This window comes from Solanum stenotomum, chromosome 2 (assembly GCF_019186545.1).
Source record: "Solanum stenotomum isolate F172 chromosome 2, ASM1918654v1, whole genome shotgun sequence".
Classification (NCBI taxonomy): Eukaryota; Viridiplantae; Streptophyta; class Magnoliopsida; order Solanales; family Solanaceae; genus Solanum; species Solanum stenotomum.
In genome coordinates, this window is record NC_064283.1 from 13,143,310 (window position 1) to 13,163,006 (window position 19,697).

The following is a 19,697-nucleotide window of genomic DNA, read 5'->3' on the forward strand; positions in this document are numbered from 1 at the left end:
ATTGTTGTTTATGGATGATCAAATGTTTCTATTTTATAGGCTAAATATAAACAGTTGTGGAAAATGAAAAGTTGTTGGTCTCTTTATCTTCCATTTACTTAAATGTATATTAATTTGAGGAATGTTGTGATTAATTGTAATGCATTAAAACACTTCCAGTTTTTTAAAGTATAAATTTAAAAATAGAAAACAAATATAAAATGTCAAAAAAAGGAGATAAAAAATAAATAGAAATGGAGCTCATAGAGAGGTGCCACATCAGATTGTTTATATCCAGCTTTATATATATATATATATATTAAATATTAAAAATTTGAATTCTAAATTTTTTAAAAAATGTCATTTCATTACGGTTATAAACTTTACCATTATCCTTTAGAACTACCATCTTATTTAACGTTATAAATTGGTTCAATCTTCAACAATCATCATTTGCCTATAAATATTCTCAAAAGATTCAAAAATAATTATAATTATACTTGTTTAATATTGTTGTTTCATTTTCATTTATTTTGTTAATGTTGTCATATTCAATTATACAACTCAAACCTTCTATTCTTGCTATTCTACATATGCAATATACACTTGCAACAATCATATGTCTCTCCAGAATCATTATAGTTCATTTCGCAAGGTAATAAAAAAAATCATTTATTTTAATCTCAATTATTCAGCAAATTTAATCTGTACAATTTCTCACTTTGATATATCTATACGCATGTATTTCTACATACAATCAAGTTTTCAATATTTTTATGATCAATTATTTTCTTTTTAAACCCAAATTCTTAATTGCGCCTTTGGAAATTTATTTTTAGTGATATGAACTAAATATGATTGATGAATTGAGTTAATGTCTTTTTTTATGATTTTTATTGTTTAGCCTATACGCTTGAAGCACATTTATTTAGCATGTGTATGTGTATAATTCAATGTCTTCTTAAAATTCATTAAAACATATACAAATTTTTTTAGAGCACAAATATAAAATGCTCAAAATGTGATTTGTTGATAAATTTCTACTAACTTAATATAACATTAAGAATTAAGTATAAATCATAGTTTTATCATTATCTTGCTGATTTTTTATTTTAAGTCTTTTATTACATTTATTTTGTTGTTACAGAAGTAATGACTAGAGAATTTTATTATATATACCGTTACAAAACATCTATATATCATAATAAAGTTGAATGAGAAAATGGTGACGTGGCGCTTTCTATGAGCTTCAATCCTATTTATCTTTTTTTTTTGTGATTTTTTTGGCCATTTTTCTAATTTTAAAAGACTTAATTTTATTTAAAATATTTACAAAACATTAAACACAGTCAATTAATAATAAAGCCCAATTTGCCGAAACTTCTCTATTATGTGCCTATTAAAGACACATTAATTTGAAGAAACTAAATAATAAAGCTTATTAACGGTAGAAATTAGTAACGGTGATCATAAGTTAAAAGTTTATGGGAACATTAATTTTTTAAATATTATTTTGTCTATTCAACTTCTTACCAATAATATCTATATCATATTGAAAACTTTTGTTTCTTCTTCTTGTCTCTTCTGGGTATTTAAATTTTACAAATCAAAAGTCTTGATAATCATTTATGTTGTCGATTTGATAATTGGCTTATTTTGAGTTTTTGCGTTCCGTCATCAGACATCTTCACGAATTCACTAATCAACAAAAATATATATCATTTGCTGGATTTTGTTAAATGCAAGGCATCAACTTTTTTAAAAATCTTCATGATCATTAATGTTTATTCTGCTTTTTTTATTCTCTTTGGTCTTTATTGTTTTTTTGCCATTATTTTATGTAAGCAAATTTTTTTTATGAGTATTATAGTTATTAAGATGTGCTAAATTATCAAAAAGGATTGAATATGGATGTTGAATGGGAAACTATCTTATTATATTGAAATTGGTTAATTTTATTATTTTCATTCTTTCTGCATATGAAGGATTGATTTTAGTGTTTGAAAATTGCTTGGTTAAATTCATACTCTTGTATTTTATGTTTGGGTCAAGCTTTATTCCTCAATAAAAGAGTATGCATTGAATGAAAATAATTTAAGCAAGAATAAACTTATTTTATTACTATTATAATATGTTAATTTACTGTACTGAAATTCTCGAGTTTTATTATTAACAAACAGTCTTCTTCGATGAATTCAATAATTTACTTAATCAATATGTTTGATTTTTTAGGAGGATTTGCAAATACTTATATGCACATGCTGCATCTTCTTCTTTCTCATTAAATTTTCTATTCATTCCGTTTCTTTCCATTCCATAGTTCAAATTTAAAAAAAGTATTAATTACATAAATCTCATAATTTTAAGAGTTAATTACATATTTTTATACTCTTTTCCAAATTACAAAAAATTCTTAAAATTTATGAATTTCGGATATATCACTGAACTTCCGAAGACATTAGCAAACAACCAGATCCATAGGGGAGAGATGTATCCAAGAGGGGATATGAATGTATCAGAAAGGTGATAGGACATCCGGATAGTAGGGGTGTGCAAAAACCGAACTGACCGATAAACCGAACCAAAAAAAGTGTTATTGGTTTATTGTTATTGGGTTATTGGGATAACGGTTATTTAATGGTTTTACAAAAAAAAAATATTGGATTATCGGTTCGTTATTGGTTTTTAATATTGGGTTATTGGGTTAACCGATAACCCATTAAGAATATAATAATTTACTATTTTAATTTTTAGTTATACATATATATAATATATTAAAAAAATATTAATATAATTAGTAGTATATTAGACTAAAATATAAAATCCTACGCAATTATTAACACTACTTAACAATTAACTCTCCTCTTTACTTTTAGTTATTTAACCTTTAGGTTTTACTTTTTAGTATTACTTATTTACTTTAGTTAGTTTATAATTGACTAATATTAGCTTTTGCACGATTGTAAATATCTGCAATTTGATTAACGTCAGGAATTCAAATTGTGTGTGTGTTTTTTTTTAAAATAACGTAAGAACTTCATTTAGTTACCATAAGCATGGCCTCATTTGCTACTGTTTTGACTTTTGTCTATGATTTGGTTTTATTTGATTCTCTTTATTGCATAAAAGGGACCTCGTTTCATATATACTATGGTGATAAAAAATTAACCAAGTCTTTGTTGTGATGACCAAAATACAACAAGTTGGTCCTTGTTGTCCCGTTTGGAATTATTATTTCGATGTATGCGTATCGCGTCAAATTATTGGATAAGTCATATATTTGTTTTGAAAGCATTTTCTTATTGGTTAAACCGAAAACCGAACCGTTAAAGACCTAAAACCGATAAATGGAAAACCGATAACAAATATCTTATTGGTTTGGTTATCGGTTTAGCATATTTAAAAACCGAAAACCGATAAACCGAACCGATAAGACTTATAACCGAATCGAACCAACCGATACACACCCCTACCGGATAGGAAGGGGGAGAGATGTATTTGAGAGGGGACGGATGTATCATAGAGGAGAGAGATGTATCCGATAAGGAGATAGAGATGTATCAGCTAGAGGAGAGTGATGTATCCGGGAGAAGATTTTTGAATTTTGTTTAAACGGTAGGAATTTTTAGAGATTATGATAAAATAAGATATGTATTTAGGTAATTTAAGCTTTAAAAAATATGTATATTTTATTTGTGGTGTCACAACTCACAATACAACGTAACATTGCAGGCATTATTTTGTACAAGTTCGCCAGTAAATTTAGCCCAAAATAATGCAAAAAAGTCAGTACATATTTTCCTTCTAATATTGTTTTATCAGCAAGTTAAAATCATATCATAATGTGTAGTTAAACTATAAGACAATTATGTGATAAAATCTAAAATATCTAAGTACGAACATGGTATAAATTACTGAAAACATTGTTTAGTTTTAATAGAGCAAATATCTCAATGAGTCGAAGTAATGTAGATAGTTGGTCAATTAGCCGCTTAAGCTTTAAACGGTATGTATATGTATAATATGTATATAATTGGGCCGGCCTATATAATATAATTGTGTATGATTTATATATATATAATTAGAAAAAATAAATAATAAATTTGATCAATTATTTGTGACACATCCCGATGAAATTAGGGGTATTATATTTAAAATTTTAACTTTTACTTTATTTTCAAGTAGTTAAAAATAAAAAAAATTATCTTATACGTGCTAATAAGACAAATTTATATTCATGCATAACACTCTTATATTGTTTTTTTATCGATAGGTCATTAGTATTTGCAGATCTTTAATTTTTGATAATAAATATAGTATACATCATAAATAAAACATTTGATAACCGCGCGTAGCACGGTCGAGTTACCTAGTTAGCTTTATAAAGGAGAATAGTTTGAAATGAGATTAAGCGAAGTGGCACGCTATTGAAAAGCCACTTGACAATTTTAAATTTAATTTATTTTTTTAAAAAAATTAACTTAAAAGTAGAAATTCATGTCCGGAGAGTTCTAAATGCACTCTTAGTTTTTCATAAATTTATACTTTCGGATGTTATAAAATCTATTTAAGTAGTAAATAAAACAAAAAATAGGATATTATAATAACAATAAAAATAACTACAACAATAATAATAACAATAAAAACAATAGAAATAGTTCAGTACGTAGTATTTCTTTAAAAGCAATAACAATAACAACCATAGTAGTAGTAATAACAACAACAACAATAATAACAAAATAAAAGAAAAAAATTACACCAATTATATGTTAACTCGTGTAATGTGCACTTTTTTTAATTGTAGGCCAAAAGCTGAGTAAAAATGAGATTTTCTACCCCATACTGCTCCACATTTTTTTGAATTCATTCGTCCACATATATTTAAATTTACCTCGTCTGTATCCGACCTTGGAAAATTTTGATAGCTTAATTGGGTGGCTACCTTGATGAGAGTTTGATTTCTTGTATTGTAATTTCCTCTCAATTTCTCCTTCCCCTACCCCAGTATTTTAAAAAAAAATACACAGCCTACTTTATTGTTGTTTCTATGTATAATAATTACTAAAACTAAATAGGTGATATTTTACACTACTATACAGAAGTACGTAATTAACCAATTTTTTTTGTCACATATAAATATAGATAATTGTACGAACTTAAAAAAAATTTGAATGAAATATTTAGTACACGTCAATTATCATGATTCTGTTTTAGTTTTTTCTCAGTCAATTATTATGATGAGCTCTTTCAATCATTTGCTACAATAGTTAATATTTAAGAATAGGGCAAATAATGATTTTAGTTCTTAAGTTAATGAGTAAGTATAATTTTGATCAATGTATTATAGCACTTATCATTTTAAATGCTTAATTAAATTAAACATATAATTTTCATTCTTAAGGTTAATGAAAGTTAAAAATGTAACGAGATTATAAACTTAAAACAAAAAATATAACGCCCTTCTTCACTAACAAGATCACCGTCACGAATAATATATTAGTATCCTTCCATGAAATAGTTCACAATTAAGAGTTGTTACCACTGTTAAAGAAAAGAAAAATATTGAAAGATAGCTTGAAGTTGCTAAATATACCATATGATTACAGTGACAAAATTAAAGTAGAAATTTCAACAAGTACTTAAAATTTCAAATATACATATGAAAAATAATTTTTTTATTCTATATACTTAATTTTTTCTACATATAATATAATTTGTTAAAAAGTGATGCTCAACCGATCACTCTTCACTGCATATAGCTATGCCTCTAATCACCAAGCACAATTCACTTCATTTGGTAGAGTGTATAAGAATAATGCAAAATAGGGTGCATTAGTAATGCTTACATTAGTAGTGCTTGCATTAGTAATGCTTGAAGTTACGTTATGCAAACATTATTTCTTACACACTGTTTGGTTTGATGTATTAGAAATAACAAATCTTGCATAGTTTCTATTTAAAAATATATGTGTTACAAAAATACCCTTCACACTTTATTTATTTTACACTTCCTTGCAACAAAGTTCTTTGCTAAAACATCATTAACTCCTCTTTTTCTTCTTTTTTTTCAAAAATAATATTAAATAGCTGTACTATTTGAGTCAAAATATTTTTGTGAAAAGTTGGCAAATAATTCTTTTATCAAATTTATCGCCATAATAGTAATTTTTTTTATTAAATTATGTTGAAATTAGATTTTTTTTAAAAAAAGAGATACTTAAGAGGCCATAAAGTCTATTAAAACACCAACAAATTAAAACACATTGAAAAACAAATAAAAATAAAAATAAAAACATATGACAAGAAAGAAAATGAAAAGAAGAGAAAATGTTAGGAAATATTTTAAAAAGGCTTTGAGGCTAGTTTTGTAATTATTTAATCTAATGCAAGTGTTAAATGTTATGTATTACTAATACCTAGAATTACTTGGTATTAGTAATACACAACTTAATACACAATAGAGTGTATAACTAATGTTATACATGGCAAGAAAAAGTGTACCAAACAAGGTACTACTAATACATACACCTAATACATGCATTATATTTTTTAATACACTCTACCAAACGACTTATATCTTTGGCCAACAACCTTCTTTATTCATGAGGCTCGAGATACTACAATGACACTCTCAATTTAACTCTCAAATGAAAATTTTATATTGCAAAACAACATGTCAAGTTATTAACCATAATTATCTTGCTGACGAAATGAAACTTCTGTTATTTTTTTTTATTATTATACATATAAAATTATAAGCTTTATTGAAATTTCAACATTTATTAATTTTAAGGATCAAAATCATACGTTTATTTTAATTGAAGATTTAAAATATTTAGTAAAATAATACAAAAACGGAAACTACAATTACTCAGTAACATAAAAACTAAAATAACTATTTATCCTTTAGAATATATTATGAAATTAATTATTATCGTAATAATCTCGATCATTTTAAAGTAATAAAAAATAATATATCGAGATTACCTACCTAATTAATTATATCCCAAATCACGGGATAAGGATAGTGACCCACTTACCCATCACATTTTATTCGGGTCGGGTCTAATAACCTACCATATTCAATGATTAGGAGTCCCTCGGGAAAAGCAACATTTTAGTCAGCAATCAGTCTCGTTCTGTTCTGCCTCATCTAAAAGAGAAACAATTCATCCATCTCACACTCCAAAATCATCTGAAAAAATGGAGTTGGAGGTGAGAGTTGTCGCCGGAATTGAGAGCTGCTTTGTATCGCTACCAGTGACATTACTCCAGACTCTCGAATCCACCACTGCTTCCGGTTACCTTCCTCCTGTTCTAGCCCTCGAACTCCGCTCCGGCAACAATCTCTGGCGCCTAGCTTGGTCCGGTTCCGCTTCATCCAATCCATTTCCTAATTCAATTCAGGTTCGCACTTCAATTTCTCCGTTTAGAAACTCTGTTAGAAGGCGGTAGAATGATTAGACAAACTTTGGTAACTGTACAGACTACAGTGTTCATTTTTAAATTTTCGTTTTGTGTGGATGTAGATTGCGAAGCAATATGCGGAGTGTATTGGATTGTCGGATCGTACTGTAGTTCAAGTAAAAGTAGTGTCCAATTTGCCTAAAGCTACTATGGTTACCATAGAGCCAGATACTGAAGATGATTGGGAAGTTTTGGAGCTTAATGCTGAGCATGCAGAGCAAGCTATCTTAAAGCAGGTGCTTAATGCTATTAGTATGTGTTACTGAGAGAGAGTTTGTTGTTTTTCTTGTTTTAAGTTTTTCCTTGATGTTTGTTATCAAAGAATAGTTTTTCCTCGAACTCGTATATCCATTTGTTTTAATCTTTAAAGGTTTTGCTGTAGTTTTTGGTTATAAATGGTTAGGACCAAAATGGAATGGATAAGAAACTACCAGGGTATGATCTTTCATGTGAACTTTACCCTTGATCACTTAAAATTTCATAAGGATGGCAATGCATAAGACAATAACATTAGTGTTGGAGCCAGGGGATATTCTAGCGAACTGCTTATTCCCCTAAAGAAAAGAAAAAAAAGAAAAAAGAAATTTCAATTACAGTTGGAACAACCACCCTAATGGGATTTGTAGTCTGCATGGATGGGGAAGGTAGGGATGGGGCAGTAAGAGGGTGAAAAAAGTGCAAGAGTGATGTACTGCACGCCAATATGTTTATTTGTATACTTCGTCCATGTTTCTTGGCTGATTTCTTGCAGTAGTCTGACAAGTTTCTATCTTTGTTTCAGTCTGATACATAAATAAATCTCAATTCATACAGTTTTTAAGAAATATTTGAGTGCAAGAAAGCTAGACCAGACACCACGGTTATCAAAAATTAAAAGATTTAATAAAATATTAATTTTGTGACCTATGGACATTACTAAGATAAACAAGCAAAGATGAACAGATGCTTTATGGGATTTTGTTAGCTTAAGGCAACAGATGCCATTCGCCCCGAGAAGTCAAGGCTATTGATCAAACTTCTTTTTTATAAATCTTGTTTATAGTTGAATTTATGAAAGATCGACCTGCTGTGTGACAGTGAAGTGGGGTGTGATTCTTTGGATACTTAAGTCAACCTTGTGCTGCCAGAGAAAAAGAATCATACCATTGGTTGCTGAATGGCATCCTTTCTCTTTGCTCTGAGTTTTTGGTTTACTGCTCAGAAATTCTGCCAGAAAGTACTTAAAATTTAAAGTAGAATACGCATGTGCATCTATATTGTTTTGTCAATTTGTGGGAGGGAATGCTTGAGATTGTTTCAGATCCTACCTAATATCTAGAATTATCTGTGTGTTAATACAGAGCCACATAGTGTGTGTGTTGATGGGAGGTAGTAGGTACCAAGTGTAGGAGTCCAGGTGAGAACGTTGGCCCGAGTTTCACAGTTGTTAAAAGAACAAAAAAGTAATTTGAACATATTACCACATATTATATATATTGACATGTTTTTACTCGTTCCGCACTTTCAGTTCGCTCCACTTATTAAATCAGGAAAAATAATTTATCACCTCGACCTAGAAACCCACTTATTGGAAGGTAATCCGTGTTCAAATTAAAGTTAGTATACTATTCCGTCTATACTTTTCTTTCAAGAACAGTGTAAAGTAAAAACAGAACAGTGTAAAATCAAACAAAATATTTAACTTGAAACCCAGGGAATGATATTTTTTTCTTGAAGTTGACCAATATTCAACCATTTTATATTTTATACAGGTTGCGATTGTCTATGGAGCAATGCGATTTCCTTTGTGGCTGCATGGGCAAACAATTATCACATTCAAAGTTGTTTCAACCTTTCCGCTGACACCGGTAGGTAAGAGGATGTTAATTCATTGGTTGATGGATGTCATTTACTGCTTATAATTGTAGTCTATTTCTAGATAGAAATTTGGTCAATTTCCTTAAAAGCTTGCCCAACTGTAATATAAAGTTTCTGAAGAGAAGATGCATGTCGTGGAGTTTAACTCTTTCATGTATTCTCTGACAATGTTGCCTAAATCCTTGTATTACTTACTAGGAAGAGAAGATAATTGCTGGTATCTATTACCTGGGACTGTCATTTACCAAGATCGTGGATTAAGGCTTCTTGATGCCTTCATTATCAATTACCAAATTGTTATTTAAGGAGGGAAAGAAGATTATGGTGTGTGAAATTTTAATAAATGCTGCATATTTGCAATATGCTTGTTTGATTTTTTACCTCTTCCTTTTAACTTCATTTTGGTGGCAAATGAGGTCAACGGTGGTAGGACATATAAAATGTTCTTTTCATGTGCTTAATCTGTATTTTAAAACTTTAAAATCGTGAATATCTGACTTGCCTGGTTGTTATCAGTACAACTTGTCCCTGGAACTGAAGTTGCTGTTGCTCCAAAAAGGCGCAAAAGAAATATTAGTTCGGGTGAGGAATCCATGATGCAAGACGATGAGCTTTCAGTCTCAAAGGCACTATTGAGAGTCCAAGATACTGATGATCAATGTATTCACAAATACGAGGCTGATGGAGTCGAGATGAGAGTGGTTTTGACTTCTGCTATCTTCATTCATCCTGAGACGGCCAGTATATACTCTTTTGAACCTCTTCAGACTGTGGTAATAATTCCCAGATTGCTTCCCAGAGAAACCAAGAAGAACCATGAGACAGATAGCCGTACAGGGAAAAGTAGTGTAACTTTAAAGGAAGGCAATGTAGGAGTTCTACCTGACAAGCACAATATCCATCAAGCAATGGCTCGTCTAATATTTTCAGAATCAGTGGCTAAAGGACATATCATGCTTCCTCGGTCTATTCGGCTTTATTTGAGAGCAGAGTTACACTCATGTAGGTTTTTCTTTCAGAATTAAATTGATGCACCAACTGCAGAAAAGCTGGTGTTATCTAGGCAGTTCAAGTAATTACACTTGTTGGTATTCAGGAAACAAGCCACGTCTATTTTCATTTCTTATTATTTTGTTTTGTCATATACCACTATTTTATTCTTTGTGATCTAATTTTCATAGAAACAGAAAAATAGGGAACATCACATTCATTTTGTCAGTTGATTCATTGATTAAAGAATGTTACTTATTGTCCAACCTTCTAACAGCCACTCTTTAAAAACCCCTCCGGTCAGAAAAGTAATAGTAGAACCTCAAAAAGTCTTTGCAGACATTATTGCGTTTGAAATCTTTAGCCAAGTCATTAAAAAAGGAGCTTTCTGAAGGTTACCTTTTGATGTATGTAAATTACGATTGACATATTTCGGACTAAAATGTTTCTTCTGTGATGATGTCCAGTATTGCATGAAGATTAAGTTGGTTTGCTTGCAATTACTTCAACTCCATTTGCCTACTGCAATCCTAAAAAGAGTTACTCTGTTTCCAGGTGTATATGTGAAGAGATTCAATGTCAAGTTGAAGAAAGAGATTCCTCTAGTTTCGCTTTCACCTTGTGAATTCAAGATATTCCAGGAGACTGGGGTTTCTGAAGAAAATAGTTCTGAGGCTTTGGGCAAGAATAATTATAATAAAACATTAACAACACTTTTCAGAACCAATTCAGACATTGAGATGGGTACTAGTGATTGGTCAATCCATGAGAAAATTGCCGCAGCCTTTTCTTGTGAATCTAGCAAGGAAGACAAAGAAACGAGCATCAAGTCTGATCTCAAAAAGGATATTGCAGCTATTTTGCATAGATGGTGCCTTGCACAACTACATGCTGTCACGATCAAGGCCGGAGTGGAAGTGAAATCGTTGATTTTAGGGAACACAACTTTGCTTCACTTCAAAGCGAAAGACAGCAGATCCATAAAACATGGTGGCCAAACAATGAATGGTGGAGAAACATCACTAGATGCCATGTATGTGTTGTCAACTACTGATGACTCATTACGTGATGAAACGATTGATGCTTATGAAGTTGCATTCGATGAAGGAAGCAAGTTGACTACCAACCCAAAAAGCTTCGAACCTTGGCTTGGAAAGCTTCAACTGGGCAACGGTCTTTCCATTAGGACTGTCAGAGAGAAATTATTTGCTAAAAGCACCAGTCTTACAACTTCTTCATTAGACTGGATGGGGACAGCTGCACCTGATGTGATTAATAGTAGGTATTTCCTCATTTTATTTGCGTTAATACATTTTAGGATCTGAACCTAACTCTAAATGCATTCGGATGTATGATGAGCCTTTCACCTGCAAATTTTCCACTCTTCTTTCTTCTGTTCTTCAAGGACACTCTTTTCTATATTTGCCTGTGTAAATGATGATACATTCCATCATTAAGGTTTTGGTAAAGTTGTATGAGAAAGGTATGCTTACATTTCCGAAATACAACATGCATCAGAGACTTAGTACATTGAAAAAGGTTTCTGCTCTATGTAAGGCTTGATAAGCTGGAGTATGTTCGGTAAGAGTAGGGGCCAGCACACAAAGGGAAAAAGGAAGGGATATGCCAGGAGATATTAAGAGTCTACTATAATGCTGGCAGGATCGGCGGATTGATGAAAGACTTAAGATGATATAGAAGACTGTTCCTTTTTGTATATTCTGGACTGTTTTGGCTAGAGAGAAACAAAATATGTTACGATAGAAAGACAATATATCTTTTGTAAAACATAGGCGTTAACAAAATTTATACTTGTGGTGTAAGGGTTGTATGTTAGATAGTATCACACAATTTTTATACTCTTTCGATAGTATGGGGTCATAAATGATTTATATAAATCCGCTGTTAATTGTACTATTCTCTGTACCTCTGTACCTTTGTGGTACTGACTTTTTATAAATTACATTACCTTGTCAGCAACAAAAAAAAGGGAAGGAATAAGTTGGAGGGCAGTGAAGAGATTGATACTGTGAACAGTTGATGTGGAAAGGGAAGGGGTAGGCATATGAAGAGAGGGAAGCAGCGACCACTAGTGGCAGACCTGGGAAAAGAAATTTTGGAGTGGTGAAAGATCTTGGTTATTCAACATTGGGACTTGGGTGATAGTTGAAGGTTGCTTTCATGTCAGATGGAGAGGTAGAGCTTTCTTATTGTTTCCACGTTTCATTCTTCAATAACGCAGATGGCTGTCACATGCTATGTATGATAAAAGGACTAGGTTTGGATCATTGGGAAATGGAATAAGTATTTAAGCTACGAAATTTACCAAATGGGAGAGCATGAATTGCCAGATGCTGGAATAAAAGAATGCAGTGTGCAATTTTTGGTGTTTGTTTGTTTCTGATGCTTTTAGCAATCTTGGTTTTCGAATTCCTATTCATGCTAGTTGATGGAGAAATAAATCTGCATAAAGCCAACATGTGGTTGGTAGGATAAAGGGATGGAATAGTACTTTTTGCAATTAGAAGCTGAGAGTCTAAGTAAGCAAACCCAGCGACATCAGTGAAGATCTTGAAAGGTTTCAGCTTTTATGGAAAATATTGTGAACGATATTTTTGTTATGCAAGTCTGTAGTATGTCACAGAGAGTTGCATATTCATTTATTTCTCGTTGTCTGCCAAGTTAATTTTGTGACTGGACAAATTTCTTTTTTTTTTTGAAACTGTTAACTTTTTGTATTCCTCAGCATTAAGGGCTATGCTGGCCACCTCCAAAAAACTGTTACAAGAAGACTGGACAAATTTCTTTTTTTAATCAGACAAGTACTATTTTTTCACCTTGACTGAATGCTATCATCGCTTTGCAGGGTTGGTAGTATTGTTATCTTCTTCATCTTGGATGTTGTCCAGTGCTTATGATTTTCCGCTGCCAGGACATATCCTAATCCATGGTCCTTCTGTGAGTTCCTTTTTTCTAGTTCCTTTTGATGTGTATGCGCTGAATATTAGGATGTTGAAATCTCTGAAGAAGCTTGAAATTGTACTGATTAGATGGTTTACAAGCTACTTTTATATTGTTTTGTGTTTTCCCTCTCTGATGGTATAATGTTTGATTCCTCAGGAGATGGAATAGTCTAGGAAATATTAACTAATTTATTTCATGCCTTCTAAGTCGAAGGAGAAAGAAAGGGAGAAGAACAAGCTGTACTTCCTTACACTATTGAGATGATAAATATTCACGTGCATTATCACTACGAAAAGTGTGAATAGAAACACCAAACTGTTTTTTTTTATTTCAGCACAAAAAGTTTGAAATATGGAAAATAATTTAGAACGATCTTTCATTAAGAACATCCAGGTGCACCCTGAGTAATCATCAATGAAAGTAACAAAATACTTTAAAACTCAATGTAGAACTGACTCTACTAGGACCCCAAATATCATAATGAACTAAATGAGAAAGAGACTCTGCACGATTATTAGGACTACATGAAAAAGTAGCTCAGGTGTACTTCCCCAATTGACCTGGCCCACAATCTAGCTTAGACAATTTGGACAAGCTAGGTACCATCTTTTGAAGTTTGGATAACCTAGGGTGTCCCGATCTTTTGTGGATTAAATTTGGAGACTCCGAGAACGAACAAACTACAGTGGATTTGTGAGAATTGAGATGATAAAGTCCATCTAACTTATGCCCTTCACCAATCATCCTTCTCATACTGAGGTCCTGTATGACAAAGAAGTCACTAAAAAATGAGACGAAACAATTTAAAGCCTTAGCCAAACGACTTATTGAGAAGAGGCTAAAGGGGACAACCAGGGACAAAGAACATTATTTAGAGTCAAGGAAGGTAAGGAATTGGCTTGACTGACTCCGGCTGCCATGGTCTGGGAACCATCTGCTAATGTAACAGTGGGAAGGGACTGAGAGTAAGTAATATTGGACAATAAAGATTGTTACCAAAAATGAGGTTAGAATCACCTGAGTCCATAACCCAAGGGCCAAGTGTGGTGGACTGTGGGATACAAGCAACATGATTTTAATAAAAAAATCAGCGTGATTAACATGATTACTAACTTGGGCAACAAAAGCTATTGATGAAGATGTCTGCTTACTCGCCTGATACCGGAGAAAGTCATTGTATTACCTTAGACAAAGAGAACAATTGATTGGTGGGATCACCAGTGTATTCAGTTTGAGCAACATGAGCATTCTTTGGTTTACCATGTAGAGAGTAGCACGCATCACGGGTATGACCCAATTTGTTACAATAGGCACATCTTGGCGTTGTTTCCCATACCGGCCTCCATGTCGATTTTCTCTGAAATGCAGTCTGAGATGCTAGGATAGAAGAATTTGCAGGTGGTACCAGATGACTAGACCTCATAGGTGGTGCAGCTAGTCGTAACAATCAAGCATACAAGTCATCCACAACAGGAACAGTAGAGCTAGCCAAAATTTGATCTTTCACTGTGTCAAGATTAGATGGAAGTCCAACAAGTGTAACAACTAGAAACATCTTATGTGACGCTGCTCCATTGCTTTTCAATACTTGGAGTAGCGGGCATTAACTCATTAAATTCTTCCATAACCGCATGAACCTGTCCAAGATAAGTTGACATATCTGAGTCTTGCTTTTTAAGGTTAGTCAATCGAGAAGTCACATTATAAAAAGCGGTATATGTCATTTGTGTATAGCCTACGAGCCTTTTCCCAAACTAAGAAGCAAGTTTTGAATGGTCGAAACAATTTGCATCAACTTTGAATCAATAATTTCCATATCAGACTACACAATTGAGCATCAATCTTCTCCCATTCATCCCTATCCTTTTTAGTACTATCCTTGGCCAGTGTAACCTAGTGATCCTGAGCACCTTGTCCCTTGCACCATAATTGAATAGAGGAGGACCAAGATAAATAGTTTGCACTACCCGTCAAAGGTTCTGTGGTGATGCCATGGTTTAGGTTGCTGGAACTCACAGATTTAGTGCTAAACATATCGGATCCGAGAGACATGAAAAACAGATCTATTACTGTCCAAAAATAAAGTAAATTCTGGGGAAAAAACCTGAAGAATAGATCTGGAATACTGAGAACTGCTTGCTGTCTCGCTGGAAAAAGTTACTGGAAAAAAATCTGCCGGAAAAGTGGCTGAAAAACACCACAAACCGCGAGGATTCCGATCGTAATGGTGGTAATGGTGTATGCACAATACCCTTGAGAGTGTCAGAGTCGCGGAACAGGTTTTGCTGGAAAAAAATTTCTCAGCAATTTTGTTCTCTTATTATTCTTGTTTTCTCACTAAAGAAAGCTCTGATACCATGTGAGAAGACACGAGTTTGAGAGAGAACTCTGCTTGATTATTCCGACAAGCCATTGGAGTTTAAATAGCTAAGTATACATGTCATGTCCTAAAAAGCAAAGGAAATCAATACAAATCAATACCTAATCAAGCTAGGAGTTCTAGAACAGATCAAGTTAGGAGTAAATCAAGCTACCTACTATATGTACACATGCTATAGAATATTCCTTACATGCTTTGATTGTCTTGAGCATTCTTCCAATGACCCCAGTTTAACTTGGTCCCTGCAATTTTGGACCATTAGATTTGTGGAGCCTGCAAGATCCGGTGGCCCACAATGTAGGGACGATACAAGTAAAAGAAGACAATGCAGGGACCACTGGAGCCCACAAGATCCAGTGGCCCAATGCAGGGACCATTAGTAGAGTTGACTTATTAAAGGGGACAGTTTATGCTTATGTCTTATTTTTCTTCTTGACCAGTGAACATAGAAATTTAGGAAGAAGCCAAAAAAAAAAAAAAAAAGAAAAATATTCTGAACCATAAAATGCTAGGATTTTAAGAAGGAACCGGAATGGCTTCCACTCTCTTGAGGAAGCTGACTAAGAGATAGCACTCATCTGAAATCTGGCTCCCTGGGATATAATAGATGCAAGAGTGTGACTGTAGCATCTCAGCTATGACAGATGTTCCTTGGTAAATGTAAATAGTGATGTGAAGCAGCTTATAGGAAGCTATTATATGCTGGATGGAAAAGAAGGGGGAAAGACAGCATAAAGGCATATGGACCAGAATTCTGCCTTGTATTTTATGGGTGATTTAGAATGGAAAACAAGCTGGTGTTTTGAGAATGAAGTAGCTGCAAGTCTGCAGCACTTGTTTACAACATAGATACACTTCCCTAACAAAATTGAAAGTGTACTTGTTAGCTTTTTTAATAAATTTGAGTTACTTCACACTCTTGAGAAGCTGTAGGAGAATCTACAGCATCTTTTTTGTAACAATGCTCACTACATACATGTCAACACCTGTTTAGTGCATTCCAAATTGATGAATAAAATTCTCTCTTACTTATCAGAAATAAAAGATTTTGAGATTCAGAATTTGAGGAGACCATGTTTATTGAAAATCATTTTTTGTTTTAGAATAATACACTTAGTCTACTCATTTAGAGACAAACAGGTTCAATTTTTTTAAAAAAGTTTTACAAAAGGCTTTACTAGTCTTTTCACAAGAAGGGAAGAAACGGTTGGTGTCTCTTGTATTATTAACTTTCAAATTTGATTTATCATAGGCTTTCAATCTACATGCCAGCTTGGTCCTTAATAAAAAAGTTTTTAAATCTACGTGTGAGCTTGGTCTATTTTTCTAATTTAAATGCAATTAATTAGGCTTTTAACTTCTTGTTTGGCCTTAATGAAAAAAGAAAAGAAAAGATGCTAGCTAGGAAACTCTTATTTGGTCAGTAGCTCCACTAAATGCCGATTGGTTGAGTTTCTCAGACTACTTAAGCGTAGACTAAATCGTACATGTCCTTGGTGATGCTACTAAGAAGTCCCGAATTAAGTTAATCGTTAATTGAGAACTATTGCTTTTTAAGTTTTTTATCTCACTCCTTTACCATCTTAAAGGATGAAACCAAGTATCAAAAAGCAAAACTTATTATAGATATCATTTGTCCTTTAAAGATAGTTTGCAACTGCACATTGAGGTATAATCTTTTGTATATTATCGTTGCTGATACACACTGACTAAAACAATTTTGAAAGGGATGTGTAGTAAGGAAGTGTATGGTCACAAAGTGCTGAATTTCCTTTATAGTAATGGTATCCTTTAGGATATGTCCTTGAACTTATGGATCCCGAATGGAGCAAATGCATAGAAGTGTAATTTGTGTAATGTATGAGATGTAAGTGGATAAGTGTAATTCCTATCTCTATTTTTATCTAGGTTAGTTTTAGTATGATTTTGACCCTGACTAATGTGAATCTTACAATATTATTAAAAACTGTTTAATGAACCCAAATTGGACATTCTTCTGATTTTAGGGTTCGGGGAAAACATTATTAGCTACAGTTGCTGCTAAATTTGCTGAAGAAAGTGAGGACATCTTGGCCCATATGTAAGGATTTGTTTCGTCAATCCCACTAAACCTTTGTTTTCTGTTGGACATCAGCTTTACTCCATTTTGAAGCTTCAGTTTGAACGTTAATGATTTTGTACCAAGGGACGAAGCCTGACTCTTGTTTCTTTCTGCAGAATATTCTTATCTTGTTCTAAGCTTGCTTTGGAAAAGCCTTCAGCCATTCGTCAAACTTTATTGAGCTATGTTGCTGATGCTTTGGATCATGCACCTTCTGTTGTGGTGTTTGATGATCTTGATAGCATTGTGGCAGCTTCCTCTGAATCTGAGGCTTCTCAACCTTCATCCTCATCAGCAGTGCTTGCAGAATATTTTGCTGATATTATGGATGAATATGAGGTGAGACTTGTTTGACCCTGTGCAGGGAGCTACTTTAATATTTATCTGAGGCATGATGTGTTCGATGGTGTTTGGGTCTAAACGAGCTAGGATTTCAGAATTTCCATTGTCAGCTTGATTTTTGTTTTCATCTTAGAATCTCCACCAACTCAGTTCCGCTTTCCCAAAAATTGGCGGAAGATATAGTTGCTTCTGAATGAGGTAGGAATAACACAACTGATGAGAACATATAGGATTCTGAAGCAGTACAGTCATGATGCTACTTAGCTTCCTTCCCATATATTTTTTTTTCTGTGAACTTAGACAAACCTAGAAAATTCTCATATTCTAGAAGTTGATGGAATAGTCCAGGTACACACAAGCTAACCCAAATACCACCATTATTAAAAATCAACCTCTGTGCATTGATAACTTTTCGCCAAGAACATTCAAGGTTTGCAATATTATTTGCAACGTCAGTTAGGTCTTGGGCTCGTGAGTAATTTCATCACAGATCCTGTTAAGTGATAAATCTGTTTCTGTATGTTAAATAGGAAAAGCGGAGGAACACGTGTGGGATTGGCCCAGTTGCATTTATTGCTTGTGCACAGTCTCTGACTAATTTACCACAGAACTTGACCTCTTCTGGTTAGTTCATCATCATTCATGGAGAAATCAGTTTTGTTGCTTATGACAGTTTAAACTGTCTTCCTCTAGCTTTATTATCTCAACACTTTATTCTTAATCCTAATGTATTGAATTATTATGATCAGGGAGGTTTGACTTTCATGTTAAATTGTCTGCACCTGCTACCACAGAGCGTGGTGCCTTGCTAAAACATATCATTCAGAAGCGTTCTTTGCAATGTTCTGATGACACCTTGCTGGATATAGCCTCCAAGTGTGATGGATATGACGCATATGATCTGGTACTTAGTTCAGCTCTAAGTTTTGTTAATAACTGATTACAACACTTCTCTATGAATGCTTGCTGCTACCTCAGCTGCATATGATTAGCTTTTAATTTGATCTGGAATGCATAAATCTGTCCTTCCTCATTTTCCTTCCAATTGAAGTATGTGCAGGAGAATCACAAATTTAGCTTAGATGTCCAAACTCCAAACTTCCTGCCTTCTGCAAACAGAGAACTAAGGAATAATGTTGAAGTAAAATAAATTAATTCAACATTTTTTTTCCTTATCAAAAGATGTTGAAGTAATTTATTCTAGGAATTCCCCTCGTGAATGGGCATGACAGTAGAACTGGGAGCTATTCTTTTTTATTGAAGAGAGCACTTCATCTGGTACTTACAGACAACAATTTCCTCTTAATTTAGGACCATGCAAGGCTATCTAATTGAGAGATGGCCAGTAATAGACAAGTACTTCTTGTCTATCCAGGAAAAAATGGAACGAGAGGTTTTTTTCTCGATTAGAAGGATGAATTCGTGAGCTACTATAACCATATCTTTTACTGCTTGTCTTTTGTTTAGTTGGGATATACCATCTATTTACTGATTAACATGGCCGAGCCCTAATATTCCTTCCCCATGTACAACATGAATTTATATTTTGGGAGGTCACGAAGTAGCTTACCTTTTCTGTGCAAGAATGAATTATTATGTGGTTGGTGAATTATTTCT

General features: G+C 33.1%; 1 protein-coding gene across 2 annotated transcripts in view; it reads left to right on the forward strand.

Annotated features, from left to right (window-relative positions):
* The first annotated feature begins 7,092 nt into the window (after window positions 1-7,092).
* LOC125855646 (peroxisome biogenesis protein 1) overlaps window positions 7,093-19,697 on the forward strand; it is a 33,512-nt gene continuing 20,907 nt past the window's right edge. The window contains exons 1-10 of one of the 2 annotated variants that reach the window (XM_049535403.1): window positions 7,093-7,386; window positions 7,509-7,682; window positions 9,198-9,297; window positions 9,820-10,305; window positions 10,849-11,571; window positions 13,160-13,251; window positions 17,644-17,717; window positions 17,855-18,077; window positions 18,611-18,704; window positions 18,830-18,984. In XM_049535403.1, the coding sequence (XP_049391360.1) occupies window positions 7,183-7,386; window positions 7,509-7,682; window positions 9,198-9,297; window positions 9,820-10,305; window positions 10,849-11,571; window positions 13,160-13,251; window positions 17,644-17,717; window positions 17,855-18,077; window positions 18,611-18,704; window positions 18,830-18,984 (2,325 nt within the window). In that variant the 5' untranslated portion in view covers window positions 7,093-7,182. Of the gene's footprint in view, window positions 7,387-7,508; window positions 7,683-9,197; window positions 9,298-9,819; window positions 10,306-10,848; window positions 11,572-13,159; window positions 13,252-17,643; window positions 17,718-17,854; window positions 18,078-18,610; window positions 18,705-18,829; window positions 18,985-19,697 lie in introns of those variants that run through there. The other variant, XM_049535404.1, reaches the window with a different exon arrangement.